General features: G+C 57.7%; 1 protein-coding gene and 1 non-coding gene across 6 annotated transcripts; one reads left to right on the top strand and one right to left on the bottom strand.

The window, feature by feature from the left end:
- Positions 1–363: 363 nt before the first annotated feature.
- FDXR (ferredoxin reductase) lies at positions 364–12749 on the top strand. Of its 5 annotated transcripts, none has more exons than XM_045490817.1 (12): positions 364–554; positions 1319–1416; positions 8137–8232; positions 8442–8564; positions 8744–8857; positions 9211–9312; positions 10133–10240; positions 10489–10573; positions 10707–10906; positions 10989–11160; positions 12010–12180; positions 12318–12749. In XM_045490817.1, exons 1-12 carry the CDS (start codon positions 476–478, stop codon positions 12446–12448), a joined length of 1479 nt encoding a protein of 492 aa, XP_045346773.1. In that variant the 5' UTR covers positions 364–475; the 3' UTR covers positions 12449–12749. The 5 variants fall into 5 exon arrangements, with proteins under 5 accessions (XP_045346773.1, XP_045346771.1, XP_045346768.1 ...); XM_045490812.1 differs by having other exon boundaries at positions 369–620; positions 12010–12193; XM_045490813.1 differs by having other exon boundaries at positions 370–554; positions 12010–12193.
- TRNAR-UCG lies at positions 11651–11735 on the bottom strand. Its single transcript has one exon. It is a non-coding gene; the product is annotated as a tRNA-Arg (tRNA).
- Positions 12750–12897: the final 148 nt, after the last annotated feature.

Here is a 12897-nt window from a genome sequence, read left to right as displayed (position 1 = left end):
GGGAGGGAGGGTTCGCTTTGAAAAGGGAAGGGCCCGTGCGTCATCAGAGAGCGACGAGAGTCTCTGAACGGGAGGGGCTAAGTAAAGTAAGCCCCTTCCTAATTGGCTCCCTCCTTCAGGCGGGATTGGAACAGCGATAAAGATTCGCTCTCCTCCAACCCTAGCCTCTAGACGATTGGAGGGAGGGTGAAGGTTGGGAAGAAATTTATTAAGTCACGACAGTTCGGACGTCCTGGGGGCGGGCCCTCAGCGATAGAGGGTGGATCCGAGGGCGGACTTCTCCTTTGGGGCGGGATTCTTTCGGGCGGGGGGAGTGTGGCCTCCACGCTGCGCTCTCCCAAAGCGTGGGAGGCGGGCCTTGGGGGCGGGGCTAGGGAGGGGCGGGGCCGAAGCCCGCTAGCAGCGAGGATCCCCCAGCGCGGAGAGCGGGGCCATCTCAGGGGTCGGGTCCGCTGGCTGGTTGGTCTTTCCAGCCATGGCTCCGCGTTGCTGGCGCTGGTGGCACTGGTCGGCGTGGCGTCGGACCCGGCCGCCTCTCCCCGGGAGCACCCCGAGTAGGAGCAGGGCACCTGTAGGGCCGGATGGCTGCGCGGGGAGGCCTGCGAGCGCCAAGTGTGGGGGTCGGCGGAGCTGGGGCAGGGCTGGAGAGGCGGGAGAGGGGTGAGAGGGGACCAGGGGCGAGACCGGAGAGGTCATCTCATGCGGATGAGATTGGCGTGGTGTACGGGGGCAGGCGGGGGCCTGTGCGGTGAGATGTCAGTCCACAGAAGTGAGAAGGGGAGACTATGAGGTGCACAGGTGTGAGAAGAGGTGAATGAGGGTTATATGAAGGTCTGTGGGCCGAGAGGGAAGTCCGAAGTAAAACAGGGGTCTATAGGAATGACAGGGGTCTATATGGACAATACAGTATTCTGTGGAGAGAGAGTGGGTAGAAGAGGCACAGTTGGGCATGGCGGGGGGGTCCACGCCAGCAAGACTGGGATATGGAGCCGGTTGGAAGGATGTGGTATTCTAGCTGGCTGGGTGGGGAACCTTGCAAGAAAAATGAAGTGCCGTGCAGGCAGCTTCAGGGGTGATGGGGGGTGTTGAGTAGGCATAATAAATTCATGGGTGAAACGTAGGGCTCTGGATGAAGACACAGACTTTGAGGGTTCAGATGAAGTAAGAGATCCTGCAAGGCTTTGAGGAAAAAGAGGGGGAGAGTGCAATTGGGGGTGAAGCTTGGGAAGCTGCATCTTCTGACACTGTTGTTGGTTTGGGAAGTGGGAAGGGGGTGTTGATCTGACCTCCCACCCATTTCCCATTCCCTCCCACAAAGGCTTCCGGCAGCGGTTCTCCACCCAGGAGCAGCCCCCCCAGATCTGTGTGGTGGGCAGTGGCCCAGCTGGTTTCTATACCGCCCAACACCTGCTAAAGGTAAGCCATGTCTTCCTGGTTCCCTCTCCCATGATTCACCTGCTGCTCCAATCCTGAGGGCAAGTACCACCCCTGTGAGTTTTAAAAGCACTCCTGGATCCCTGATGGGAAAGGGTCTCCCAGTCCATCTAGACTGGACACTTCCTATATGCTTTGTCACCTCCATCTGGGGCTCCCCAGTCTAGGTCCTCAACTATGGGAGAAGTGTGTTTGCCTCATAGGCAGCAGTCAGTGGCAGATGGTCTGAGATGCCTCTTTGGCCAAACCCGTCAGGGAGATTGTGTAGACCTACAGGATAACTGTATCCTGTCTCTCATCTTCCCTTCTTTCTTTCTCTCCTCTGTCATCAACGTCCTGTGTCTTCAGGTTACCCCCTCTTCTCAGAGTTTTCTGGCCTTATAGGTGCTTCGTCATGCTCCAGCCCTCCCCATGCTATGTTTTTCTTTCAGGCTGCCCTCCACCAGCCCCCCCCCCCCACCATTCCACCCACCCCAAGGCCAGAGTCTCAAGGCTTACAGTGTTGGCCTTGGTGGGCAGGGCCCCAAGGTTGCTGGTTACCCTTGAGGCTTGGGCAGATATTGGTGGGAGGGGGGAGGGATGGAGACCTAGGCTAAGACATGAGACAGTGGCCTCACTTTGGAGGGACTTGGGGTGTCTATGGAGAGACAGGAGGAAGCATGAATATATTAATTATACACATATACATGCAGAAACTTAAAAGGTAGGGTAACCAATCTTCCTAGTTTGCCTAGGACATGGAGTTTTCAATATTAAAACCTGGGGGATTGGGGCACCTGAGCAGCTCAGTTGGTTAAGTGTCCAACTTTGGCTCAGGTCATGATCTCATGGTTTGTGGGTTCGAGCCCCGCATCGGGCTCTGTGCTGACAGCTCAGAGCCTGGAGCCTGCTTTGGATTCTGTGTCTCCCTCTCTCTGCCCCTCCCCCACTCACACTCTGTCTCTCTCTCAAAAATAAACATTAAAAAAAATTTTAAATGGAGGGCGGTCTTGGGGGGGACCGGCGTGAGTTGGACACCCTGCTGAAAAGTGACCAAGCAACACAGGGGAAAGAGCTAGTTACTGTGATGTGAACAGCATGAGCTAAGTGAGGTGCAGTCAGTCAGAAAGTGTTTCCTGGAGAAGGTGCATTTCAGCTTAATTGAAGGAGGCCACGGGCTTTGGGGAGGACCTGCTGTGTGCAGGGGGGTCATGCATGGGCAAACCGCCATGTGGTAGAACAGCCCCGGACCCTGGGATGGAGACCGGGGATCCCACAGGGTCAGGGGAGATCCGGGAGGGTTTTGCGTAAGGGGCACTTGCTAGCTGAGCCTGAAATCTGGGGAGCAAAATTGGGCCTTCCAGGCGGGCTTCTCAGTGCCCCCAGTGTGAGCAGGGGCTCTGACCTGCACACTTGCACACGCTTTCCTTGTAAGAGGTGCCGGGGGATGGACACAGAGCCAGTTACAAGCCAGTCCTTGCCCACTGGGTGTTCCGAGCTACTGGGTGTGCTCCCCAGACAGGAACACCGTGCAACATGTCAGGGGCAGTGGCACTTAGCCAAGCCAGGTACCGTACAGCATCTCATCTCCCCATGACAACCTCTGAAGCAGGTGTCCTGACTCTCACTTCACAGGTCAGGACACTGAGGCTGAGTGACACTGCCCAGAGTCCCCCCGGACGGGGAAGGTACTAGGCTCTCAATGCAGGCAGGCAGATGGCAGGGCTGCTCTTTTTTTTTTTTTTTTTTTTTTTTTAATTAAAAACCTGTATTTATTTTTATTTTTTATTTAAAAAAATTTTTTTTAACATTTATTTATTATTGAGAGACAGAGAGACCCAGAGCATGAGCATGGGAGGGGCCGAGAGATGGAGAGGCACAGAATCTGAAGCAGGCTGCAGGCTCTGAGCCATCAGCACAGAGCCCGACGCGGGGCTTGAACTCACAAACCGCGAGATCATGACCTGAGCCGAAGTCTGACGCTTAACCGACTGAGCCACCCAGGTGCCCCAATTTTTTATTTTTTTTAAGTTCATTTTTATTTATTTTTGAGAGAGAGACAGAGAACAAGGGAGGGAGGGGCAGAGAGAGAGGGAGACAGAATCCCAAGCAGGCTCTGCACTGTCAGCATGGAGCCGGATGCGGGGCTTGAACTGCCAAACTGTGATATCATGACCTGAGTGGAATTCAAGAGTCCGATTTCCTGACTGGTAGGTGAGCCACCTGCGCCCCCACCCCCCACCCCCCAAATGTATTTTAATCGAAGTATAGTTGATACACAATGTTGCATTAGTTTCAGGCATTCAACATAGTGATTCTCCCCCACCCAGTGTGTATGTTACGCTGTTATGTTTCCCCCTAGGGTAGCTACCATCTGTCACCGTGCCCGGCTTTCACGGCACCGTTGACTGTGTTGCCTGTGCTGTACGTTTCATCCCTGTGACTTATTCATTAGATAACTGGAACCCTATGCCTCCCACCCCCCTTCACCCATTTTACCCATCCCTCCACCCTCTCCTCTCTGGCAACCGTGAGCTTATTCTGCGTGTTTATGGGTCAGAGCTGCTCTTACACCTAGGCTGTTCACTCAATAGTCCTTTATTGGACACTGACACGTTCTAGGCACAGACTCAACAGTAGGAACATAGGTGTGAGCAGGACAGACATGAGCCCTACGCTCAGGGACATACCAGTCTAATGTAGGGGGGTTGTGGAGTGGAGAGGAAGAGTTTCTAAGCCTCTGATAGTGTAAGAAACTGGGGGTGGAGGGCGTGGTGTACAGAGAGCTGCACCCAACTCAGCCTGGAGGAGGAGGTGTCCAAAGTGCTGTCTGAAGGACAGAAGGAGCTGCCAGGTGGGCGAGGGGTAGGTGGCAGGCAAGAGAGGCCCAGGTGCAGAGAGCCCCATGGGCAAGGCCCGGAGGGCGGAGAGAGTGTCCCTTTGGGGACAGGTGAGTTTGGGAAGACAGGCTTGTGTGTTAAGGGTGGAGAGCTGATGAGCCCAGAGCCAGGGCGCCTTGGAAGGCTCCGGCCGGGCCTGCAGGCAGGCAGTTTTTCATGGTGCTGTCCACTCACCTCCCCCTCCTTCCATCAGTCCCATGGGATAGGTATTTCCATGCACATTTCTGGGCCTACCTCACACCTGATCAAACTGGGGCTGGGGCCTAGGAATCAACAATGTAATTAAAAAAAAACGTTTTTACGCTTATCTATTTTTGAGAGAGAGAGAGAGAGAGAGAGAGAGACAGCAAAAGTGGGGAAGTTGCAGAGAAAGAGAGGGAGACACAGAATCTGAAGCAGGCTCCAGGCTCTGAGCTGTCAGCACGGAGCCCAATGGAGGGCTCAAACCCACAAACCATGAGATCATGACCTGAGCCGAAGTTGGACGTTTAACCAACTGAGGCACCCAGGTGCCCTGGAATCAACAATTAAAAAAAAAAAAATTTTTTTTAACCTTTATTTATTATTATTGAGAGAGAGGGACAGAGCATGAGCAGGGGAGGGGCAGAGAGAGGAGAAAACACAGAATCCAAAGCAGGCTCCAGGCACCGAGCTGTCAGCACAGAGCCCAATGGAGGGCTCAAACTCACAAACCGTGAGATCATGACCTGAGCCAAAGTTGGACACTTAACCGACTGAGCCACCCAGGCATCCCCAAATTTTTTAATGTTTATTTTTGAGAGAGACAGAGTATAAGTGGGGAGGGGCAGAGAGAGAAGGAAACAGAATTCGAAGCAGGCCCCAGGCTCTGAGCTGTCAGCACAGAGCCTGATGTGGGGCTCGAACCCATGAGCTGTGAGACCACATCCTGAGCAGAAGTCAGTTGCTTAACCAACTGAGCCACCCAGGCGCCCCAGGAATCAACAATTTTAAACAGAACTCCCCCCTCCCCCCCACCAGGGGATTCAGAAGCCCACTGCTCTAAGTAGGTTGACTTCACTGAAAAGTTTTAGGCAAGCAGCCCATTTTGGACAGGAAAGTCTCTCTGCCTGTAGGGTAGACAGCGGAGCGGGGAGGCAGGACTAGGTGGCCAGGAGAGCAATGGAGAGCTGCGGACGTGGCAGCGGGGCACAGGAGGGGAGGATGGCTGACCGACTGGGCGGGGTTGAGGGGAGCCGGGGAGGAGCCCCAGGTTCTAGCTTGGGCTCTGGGTGGATGGGATGGGAGGGAACAGAGGAGCAGAAGGGGAGAGTTTGGGCGGAATGGGGAGTTGACTTCCATCTGGATGGGTTTGAGGTGTCTGCAGTGTCATCCAGGGGGTCGGGTTTGGAGGGGACAGTCCGGGCAGGGGAGAGAGTGGAACAGCAGCAGGTCCATGGGAATGTGAGGTCACAGGAGGGAGCGGCTGCAGCTTCCCCAGGGAATGGGTGTCTGGGAGAGGGGAGGGGTCCCACATTGGAAGAACCTCAGAGAATGTTTTCACTGGGAGTTGGGTGGGGGCAGGGGCAGAAGAGAAGAAGCCTGAGAAAGAGCAGCCAGAGGGGGAGGGGGGAGCTGAGTTAGAGAAGAGCGAGTTCTCTGAAGACAAGGTCGGCCATGAGAGATCTCCGTAAACACACCAGCAGGTCTAGCACTGGGGAGCTGGCCTTGGACTTGCATGGGGTGGTGTGACCAGGAGGGAAGGCTCCATAGCAGGAAAGAAGGATGAAAGATGAAAAGCCAGGTTGTGTATGATACGGGCTGCCAGGCTGAGCAGTTTGCACTCTGTCCCTTGGCGGTGGGCAGGCAGGGCAGGTTTGTGGGCAAGGCGATCGCGTGCAGCAGTAACGGTAAAAGGCAGCTTTTTTTTTCTTAATGTTTCTTCATTTATTTTTGAGATAGAGAGGGAGAGCACAAGTGGAGGAGGGGCAGAGAGAGAGAAGGAGACACAGAATGAAAGCAGCCTCCAGGCTCTTGAACTGTCAGCACAGAGCCCGACGCGGGGCTTGAACCCACAGAACTGTGAGATCCTGACCTGAGCCGAAGTCGGACATTTAACCGGCTGAGCCACCCAGGTGCTCCTCAAAGGGTGCCTTTTTGATTGAACGCTCACAGTGGGTCAACTGCGGGGCTAAGGGCTTCAGGCCTCGCTCATTTGATCACAAGCATCACCCAGAAGAGCTGTTCTGTTGTAGGAGAAGTTAAGAAACTTCTCTGTGGGACAGAGCCAGACAGCGGAGGGGCTGGGGTTGGTCCCTGCGGAGTGGAGACAGCATCAGTGGGGCGTGAGGGAGGTGGTTCAGGCACTGCCTGTGGCTGGCCTGGATGGGGACAGTAGGAGGCACATGTAGCCACGCACTGAAGACAAAGTCCTCAGACACTTAGACCGAGCGGACGTGCAGGGCTGACCTCTGCCAGCGAAACAGCAGCAGCAGCAGCAGCAGCAGCAGCAGCAGCAGCAAACAGCACGTGGTCTCTATTTCATGTTCGCCAGGTAGAAACACGCAAGAATGTTAAAGCGTGGGAGGAAGACACGAGGAGCCTCCAGACATAGACCAAACACACATCTGGTGTTTACGTGAAAGCATGCAGGGAAGCCGTGTGGTTTCAAGGACTGTTAAGCAATTACAGTGGGTCTGTTCCCTAACTGGCTCCTGCGCGATCACAGGGCTCTGTCAGTCTCATAGTGCTATCGCACTCGACAGCCTTGAGACCCGAACATCGCTGACGTTTCAGCAATTACACCATTCACTTTCCCGGGGCCTTACAGTTCTCCAGAAATAACTCCCCAGGCACGTTCGGACAGGTGGGTGGTGGGGAGCCTGGACTTGGGCGCAGGCAGTGGAGTGGAGGGCAAGAGGGGATTTGGACAAAGGTGAGGAGGTGAGTGTGAGCCTTGGTAGGGGTGAGGGCGACTGGCGGGCAGGAGCTCAGTTGGCTTGAGTCCCATTGAATCGGGAGCATCACAGCAAGAGCCTCGGATGGGGGTGCCCCAAGGCAGGGCAGTGTCATCCGTGGGAGCCCCAACCTCTTGACTCCAAACCCGCTGTGGCCCAGCATCTCTCACGGTCCTGACCTGGATGCTTCCCAACACCCCCGAGAGGGGGCTGTTATCTGTCCCAGTTTGCAGAGGAAGAATCTGACACCCAGGCAGATCTCGGGACTGGCCAGGGCCGTGTGACTGGTCGGTGGCAGAGCCAGACCCGACTTGTCTGCCCAACTGCAACCCTTTGCTTTCCCCGTGGCCCCTGTAGGTGTTCCAGAGGGCAGGCCACGTGGGACCACTGTATAAGTGAGCTCGTTTTTTCTAAGACCGAGAGTGAGCCGCTTCGATCTCCTTCTCCCTTCCACATCCCTCCCTCCCATGTCTTGTGGACCCCTTTTCCAACAGGATGATTGTGGAGGCTAGAGCTAAGGCGGCTCTCAAGTTCAAAGCGTAGTTCTCAGCTCATCAGACTGGCTGAGCATTTCTAGAAGTATGGGAAGGTTCAAAGGCAGGGCTGCGGGTCATGCCTGAGCCAAGTGGGTGAAGAAGCTCCCCGGCCGCAACTCCAGTGGCGGGAGAGCTGCCTCCTTCCTCCCCTCGCGATGGGCTGGAAGTCCCGAGGGCTGACCTCGGCTGCCCATGCCACCATGCTGCCCCAGTCCTCTTGTCTGGGTCTCCAGGCTGCTGGGGAGTTGGGGGCCCCTCTTTCTCCTTGTGTCCGCCCCCCGCTGAGCTGGGCTCTCCTGCCCCATCGGGGATGGGAGGAGCCCTAGGGCCCAGCCTCTCCCTCAGCCCCACCGACTGTCGCCCTCTCCCCAGCACCACCCCCAGGCCCACGTGGACATCTATGAGAAGCAGCTTGTGCCCTTCGGCCTGGTGCGCTTTGGCGTGGCGCCCGACCACCCCGAGGTGAAGGTGGGTCTCTCTGGGCCCGAGGAGGGGGTTTGGAGACGGGTTAAGCTGAGGAGGGAAAGGGGGCTCCCTGGCTGCATGGAATGACCCCGGGTGCTCTGTGTGGATGTCACACGGGTTCCCGCCTGGGGACATTGTGAGGCGAGGGTGGCTCAGCCATGGTTCCTGAAGTGCCCGGCCCCTAACTCCTTCCCCTCTGGGGCCTGTTGCAGAATGTCATCAACACCTTTACCCAGACGGCTCGCTCGGCCCGATGTGCCTTCCGTGGCAATGTGGTGGTGGGCAGGGACGTGGCTGTGCCGGAGCTCCGGGCGGCCTACCACGCTGTGGTGCTGGTGAGTGCCCACGGGTGGGGGGCAGGGTGGGCAGGGGATTGGGGCAGGGCGGCCGCTGGCCGAGGGATGGAAGGTGGTAGGGGTGAGGCCCAAGCCACTGGGCAGGGGAGCTGGGAGGAGGGCTACCAGGGTCTGCCTGGCCCCTTAGCTGGTGCCAAGCAGTCTGGGTCTTTCCTCAGAGCTATGGGGCAGAGGACCATCGGGCCCTGGAAATTCCTGGTGAGGAGCTGCCTGGGGTGTTCTCGGCCCGGGCCTTTGTGGGCTGGTACAACGGGCTTCCTGAGAACCGGGAGGTGAGTTTGGGGAGCACTCCTGCTACTTCTTCCTCCCCACCCCTCAGCCAGGGCCAGGGGCAGCTCTTGGATGCCGCAGCTGGGGGGCGAGGGAGCCGCTGTCCAAAACTGGGAGGTCCCCAGTGAGATGAGATGTGAAGCATCAGGCTGCCTGAGGGGGGAGGTCAGCCAGGGAAGGCCTCTGGGAGAAGGCGGGGCTGGGTAGGAGAGGAGGGGCTTCTCTGAGGCTCAGGTGGGGTGGGCTTTCTGAGTGTAGGGAAGCCTGGGGGCTCGACTGGGGATTGGGCATGAGCTGAGATGAGACTGACCGGGGCCGAAGCTAGCGGAGCCCTACCCGGACCTCTCCCTACTAGCTGGCACCAGACCTGAGCTGTGACACAGCCGTGATTCTGGGGCAAGGGAATGTGGCTCTGGATGTGGCCCGGATCCTGCTGACCCCACCTGAACACCTGGAGGTGAGTGGGTAGGTCAGGGGCTGGAGGCGGGGTGGCGGGGGGGGGGGGGGGGAGGCTAGGGGCACACTGAGGAAAGGGTGCCACTGCCTGCAGGGTTCAGGCCTCATCCTCCAAACTGAGCTCAGTGCCTCTGTTTCCCTATGGTGCCAGGCAGAAGCCTTCCGAAAGGCAGCCCGTGAGCTTTGCCTCATACCGTTTCCGCTTCGCTTTCTGCACTCTAGCTACGTGGGCCTTAAAAAACAAACAAACAAACAAACAAACAAACAAACACCTATTCAGTGTGTATATCACTCCCCCTGCCAGTTAACCTGTGTTCATCTTTTAGTTCTTGGCTCAGCTGTCCCTTCCTCCAGGAAGCCCTCCAGTACTGCCTTAATAGGTCTATTTCCCTATAATACCCTCTCATAGACTTGTCTACTTCTGTTTCAAGGCACGTTACCGCCATGACAATTTTATACTTATTAGTGAACATTTGGTAAGTGTCACTCTCTCTTACCAAAGCAGAAGCTCTGTGAGGGCCAGCACCGTGTCTCTTTTGCTTACCACTGACACCCCACCGCCATGCCCCTTGCCTAGTGCCTGGCCCAAGCAAAACACTGAGTGGACACTTGTTGAAGGAAAGAGCAGGAAGGAGCCTGGCTGGCTACTAGTTGGAGCCGTTTGCAGAATTGGAGGCAGTGCTCCATCTGGCCACCAGGTGGGGCAGTGGTGCCGTTTCAGGCTGCAGAGCTTCTCCCCACTGAGGGTAGGGAACCAGCCAAAGGAAAAGCCCCCTTGCCTGGTCAGTGCCCAATGACTTTAAGCCCTCCTTTTGTGCCAGAAAACGGACATCACAGAGGCTGCCCTGGGGGTACTGAGGCAGAGTCGGGTGAAGACGGTGTGGATAGTGGGCCGACGCGGACCCCTGCAAGTGGCCTTCACCATTAAGGTGCTGGGGCCAGAGGGAGAGGGGTCATGGTCCCAAATGGATGGTCTGCCCTTGGGAGGTGTGGCAGGACTGAGCCCCCGAGAATGGCTCCTGCCTACGGTGGAAGAGGGGGAGCCCGGCAGGGCCCTGGGGCCTAGTGCCTTCTGTGGTGGCGGGTGGGGTGTCTCCCCTGTGGTCTGGTCTCTGGGGTGGGTCCAGAGTGGACAGTGCTCTGGGCCTGAACTCCTCCCCTACCTCCCATCCCCAAGGAGCTTCGGGAGATGATTCAGTTACCAGGAACCCGGCCCATTTTGGATCCTGCGGATTTCTTGGGCCTTCAGGACAGAATCAAGGGTGAGGGGCCCTGACCTGGCCCCCCCAGCTCTCTAGGGAGGGGATGGTCTAGGTCAGACGGGGCTCGGGGGAGAGCAGTGGGGGCGAGGGCTGTAACCCAGGGCCAGGCCTGAGATGTTCTCATTGCTGACAGAGGTCCCCCGCCCGAGGAAGAGGCTCACAGAACTGCTGCTTCGAACAGCCACGGAGAAGCCAGGGACAGAGGACGCTGCCCGCCAGGCACCGGCCTCCCGCGCCTGGGGCCTCCGCTTTTTCCGAAGCCCCCAGCAGGTGCTGCCATCACCAGACGGGCGACGGGCAGCAGGCATTCGCCTGGCAGTCACCAGACTGGAGGCAAGTCTCATGTTACTCAAAGATACCCGCCTTCTCAAGTCTCCCCACCCCAGCCCGGTGTTGCCCACGCTCTCCTCAACAGGGTGTCGGTGAGGCTGCCCGGGCAGTGCCCGCTGGAGACACGGAAGACCTCCCTTGTGGGCTGGTACTGAGCAGCGTTGGGTATAAGAGCCGTCCCATCGACCCCAGTGTGCCCTTTGACCCCAAGCTTGGGGTTATCCCCAATATGGAAGGCCGGGTTGTAGATGTGCCAGGTGAGAGGATGCCGAAATCTGGGCACGAAATCATGGTGGGGGATGGAGAGGCTGGCGTCACCTGGGGCCGTTCATTCATTCATTCGGCCAGTGACATGCATTAAGAAACCGCTCTGAGCCAGGACGCTGTTCCGGGACGCTGTCCTGGGACCCAGCCACCCTCCTCCTGGCTCTAGCTAGGAGGGAGGCTCTCAGTCTAGCCGACATGCCCACATATGCCTGGTGATCTAGTCGGTCACTTGACTGAGGCGTGCTTTGGGCTAGGCCCCTGTGCTCGGTGCTGGGACTAGAGAGGAAACCACAGCCCCTGTCCTAAAGGAGCCTCCAGTCTGATTAAATACCCATTCATTCATTCTGCTAGTATTTTTTTTTTAATTTTTTTTTACATTTATTCATTTTTGATGGAGAGAAAGCATAAGCGGGGGAGGGGCAGAGAGAGAGGGAGACACAGAATCCGAAGCAGGGTCCAGGCTCCGAGCTGTCAGCACAGAGCCCAACGTGGGGCTTGAACCCACGAACTGCGAAATCATGACCTGAGCCGAAGTCAGACGCTCAACCGACTGAGCCACCCAGGCACCCCATTCTGCTAGTATTTAGAAGGGCCTGCTAAGACTGGAGGCGGGCCAAGACCCATCTCCTACCCTCAGGGAGCTCCTGGTCGACAGGGAGATTGAGATGGAAGGGTGGTGTGATATGAACAGGTTGAGAAGAGTCCAAGGCCGCGGGCCAGCGTGGGTGTGCTTGGGGTGTGCACGCGTGTGTATGCACAGGTGTGTGCCCTGGGGGCTTAGACTTGCCAGAAGTATCCAGCTACCTGTCCTTTCCTGACCCTTTGTTATCCCCTGCCAGGACTCTACTGCAGCGGCTGGGTGAAGCGGGGGCCCACGGGCGTCATCGCCACCACCATGACTGACAGCTTCCTCACCGGCCAGACGCTGTTGCAGGACCTGAAGGCTGGGCTGCTGCCACCGGGTCCCAGGCCTGGCTATGCAGCCATCGAAGCCCTGCTCAGCAGCCGAGGTCTGGGCCCCATGTGAGCTCTTGGGAGGTGTGGTGGGCAGCCCTGGGCCTTTCCGCTGCTTGGGAAGGGTGCTCTGGGCTGGAGGTGGGGCTGGAGGAGGAGGTGGAGGCAGTGACTTCTCTTCCCTGTGCCTCAGGGGTCCGGCCTGTCTCTTTCTCGGACTGGGAGAAGCTGGATGCCGAGGAAGTGTCCCGGGGCAAGGGTGCTGGGAAGCCCCGGGAGAAGCTGCTGGATCCTCAGGAGATGCTGGGGCTGCTGGGGCGCTGAGCCTAGATCCCAGCCTGGCAGGGACGGAAGGCATGCTGTGCAGGGGAGAGGGGCCTGGGTCAGCCAGCGGGACTCTGCGCCACAGCTGTGTCGCCTGCCCGCCCTGGTACGGGGCCTTGGCCGCCTCTTTTCCAGGGCCCTCTGCGTGCTTTCCCCTGACGAAAGGTCACCCTCGCCAGAGATGACTTTAGGGGTGGGTGGAAGTGCAGGCTGACTTTCCTCCCTCCCACCTCTTTCCCGCCGGACTGTGGAGGGTCACCAGGCCAGGAATGTACTGGAAATAAAACAGCTGTGACGGAGGGCCGGTGGTTGGTGTGCAACTTCTTTTGGGGCCCGGGGTCACCTTCCAGCCACGGCTCCCCGCCTGTCACCAGGTGGCGCTGCAGAGCCAGCTCCCTGCTCTGGGGACTCTTGGGGGCCGCAGGGTGTTTGGCAGTCAGGCCTGGAAC

The sequence above is a fragment of the Leopardus geoffroyi genome, chromosome E1 (assembly GCF_018350155.1).
Source record: "Leopardus geoffroyi isolate Oge1 chromosome E1, O.geoffroyi_Oge1_pat1.0, whole genome shotgun sequence".
Lineage (NCBI taxonomy): Eukaryota > Metazoa > Chordata > Mammalia > Carnivora > Felidae > Leopardus > Leopardus geoffroyi.
This window is presented reverse-complemented; position numbering and strand designations above follow the sequence as displayed.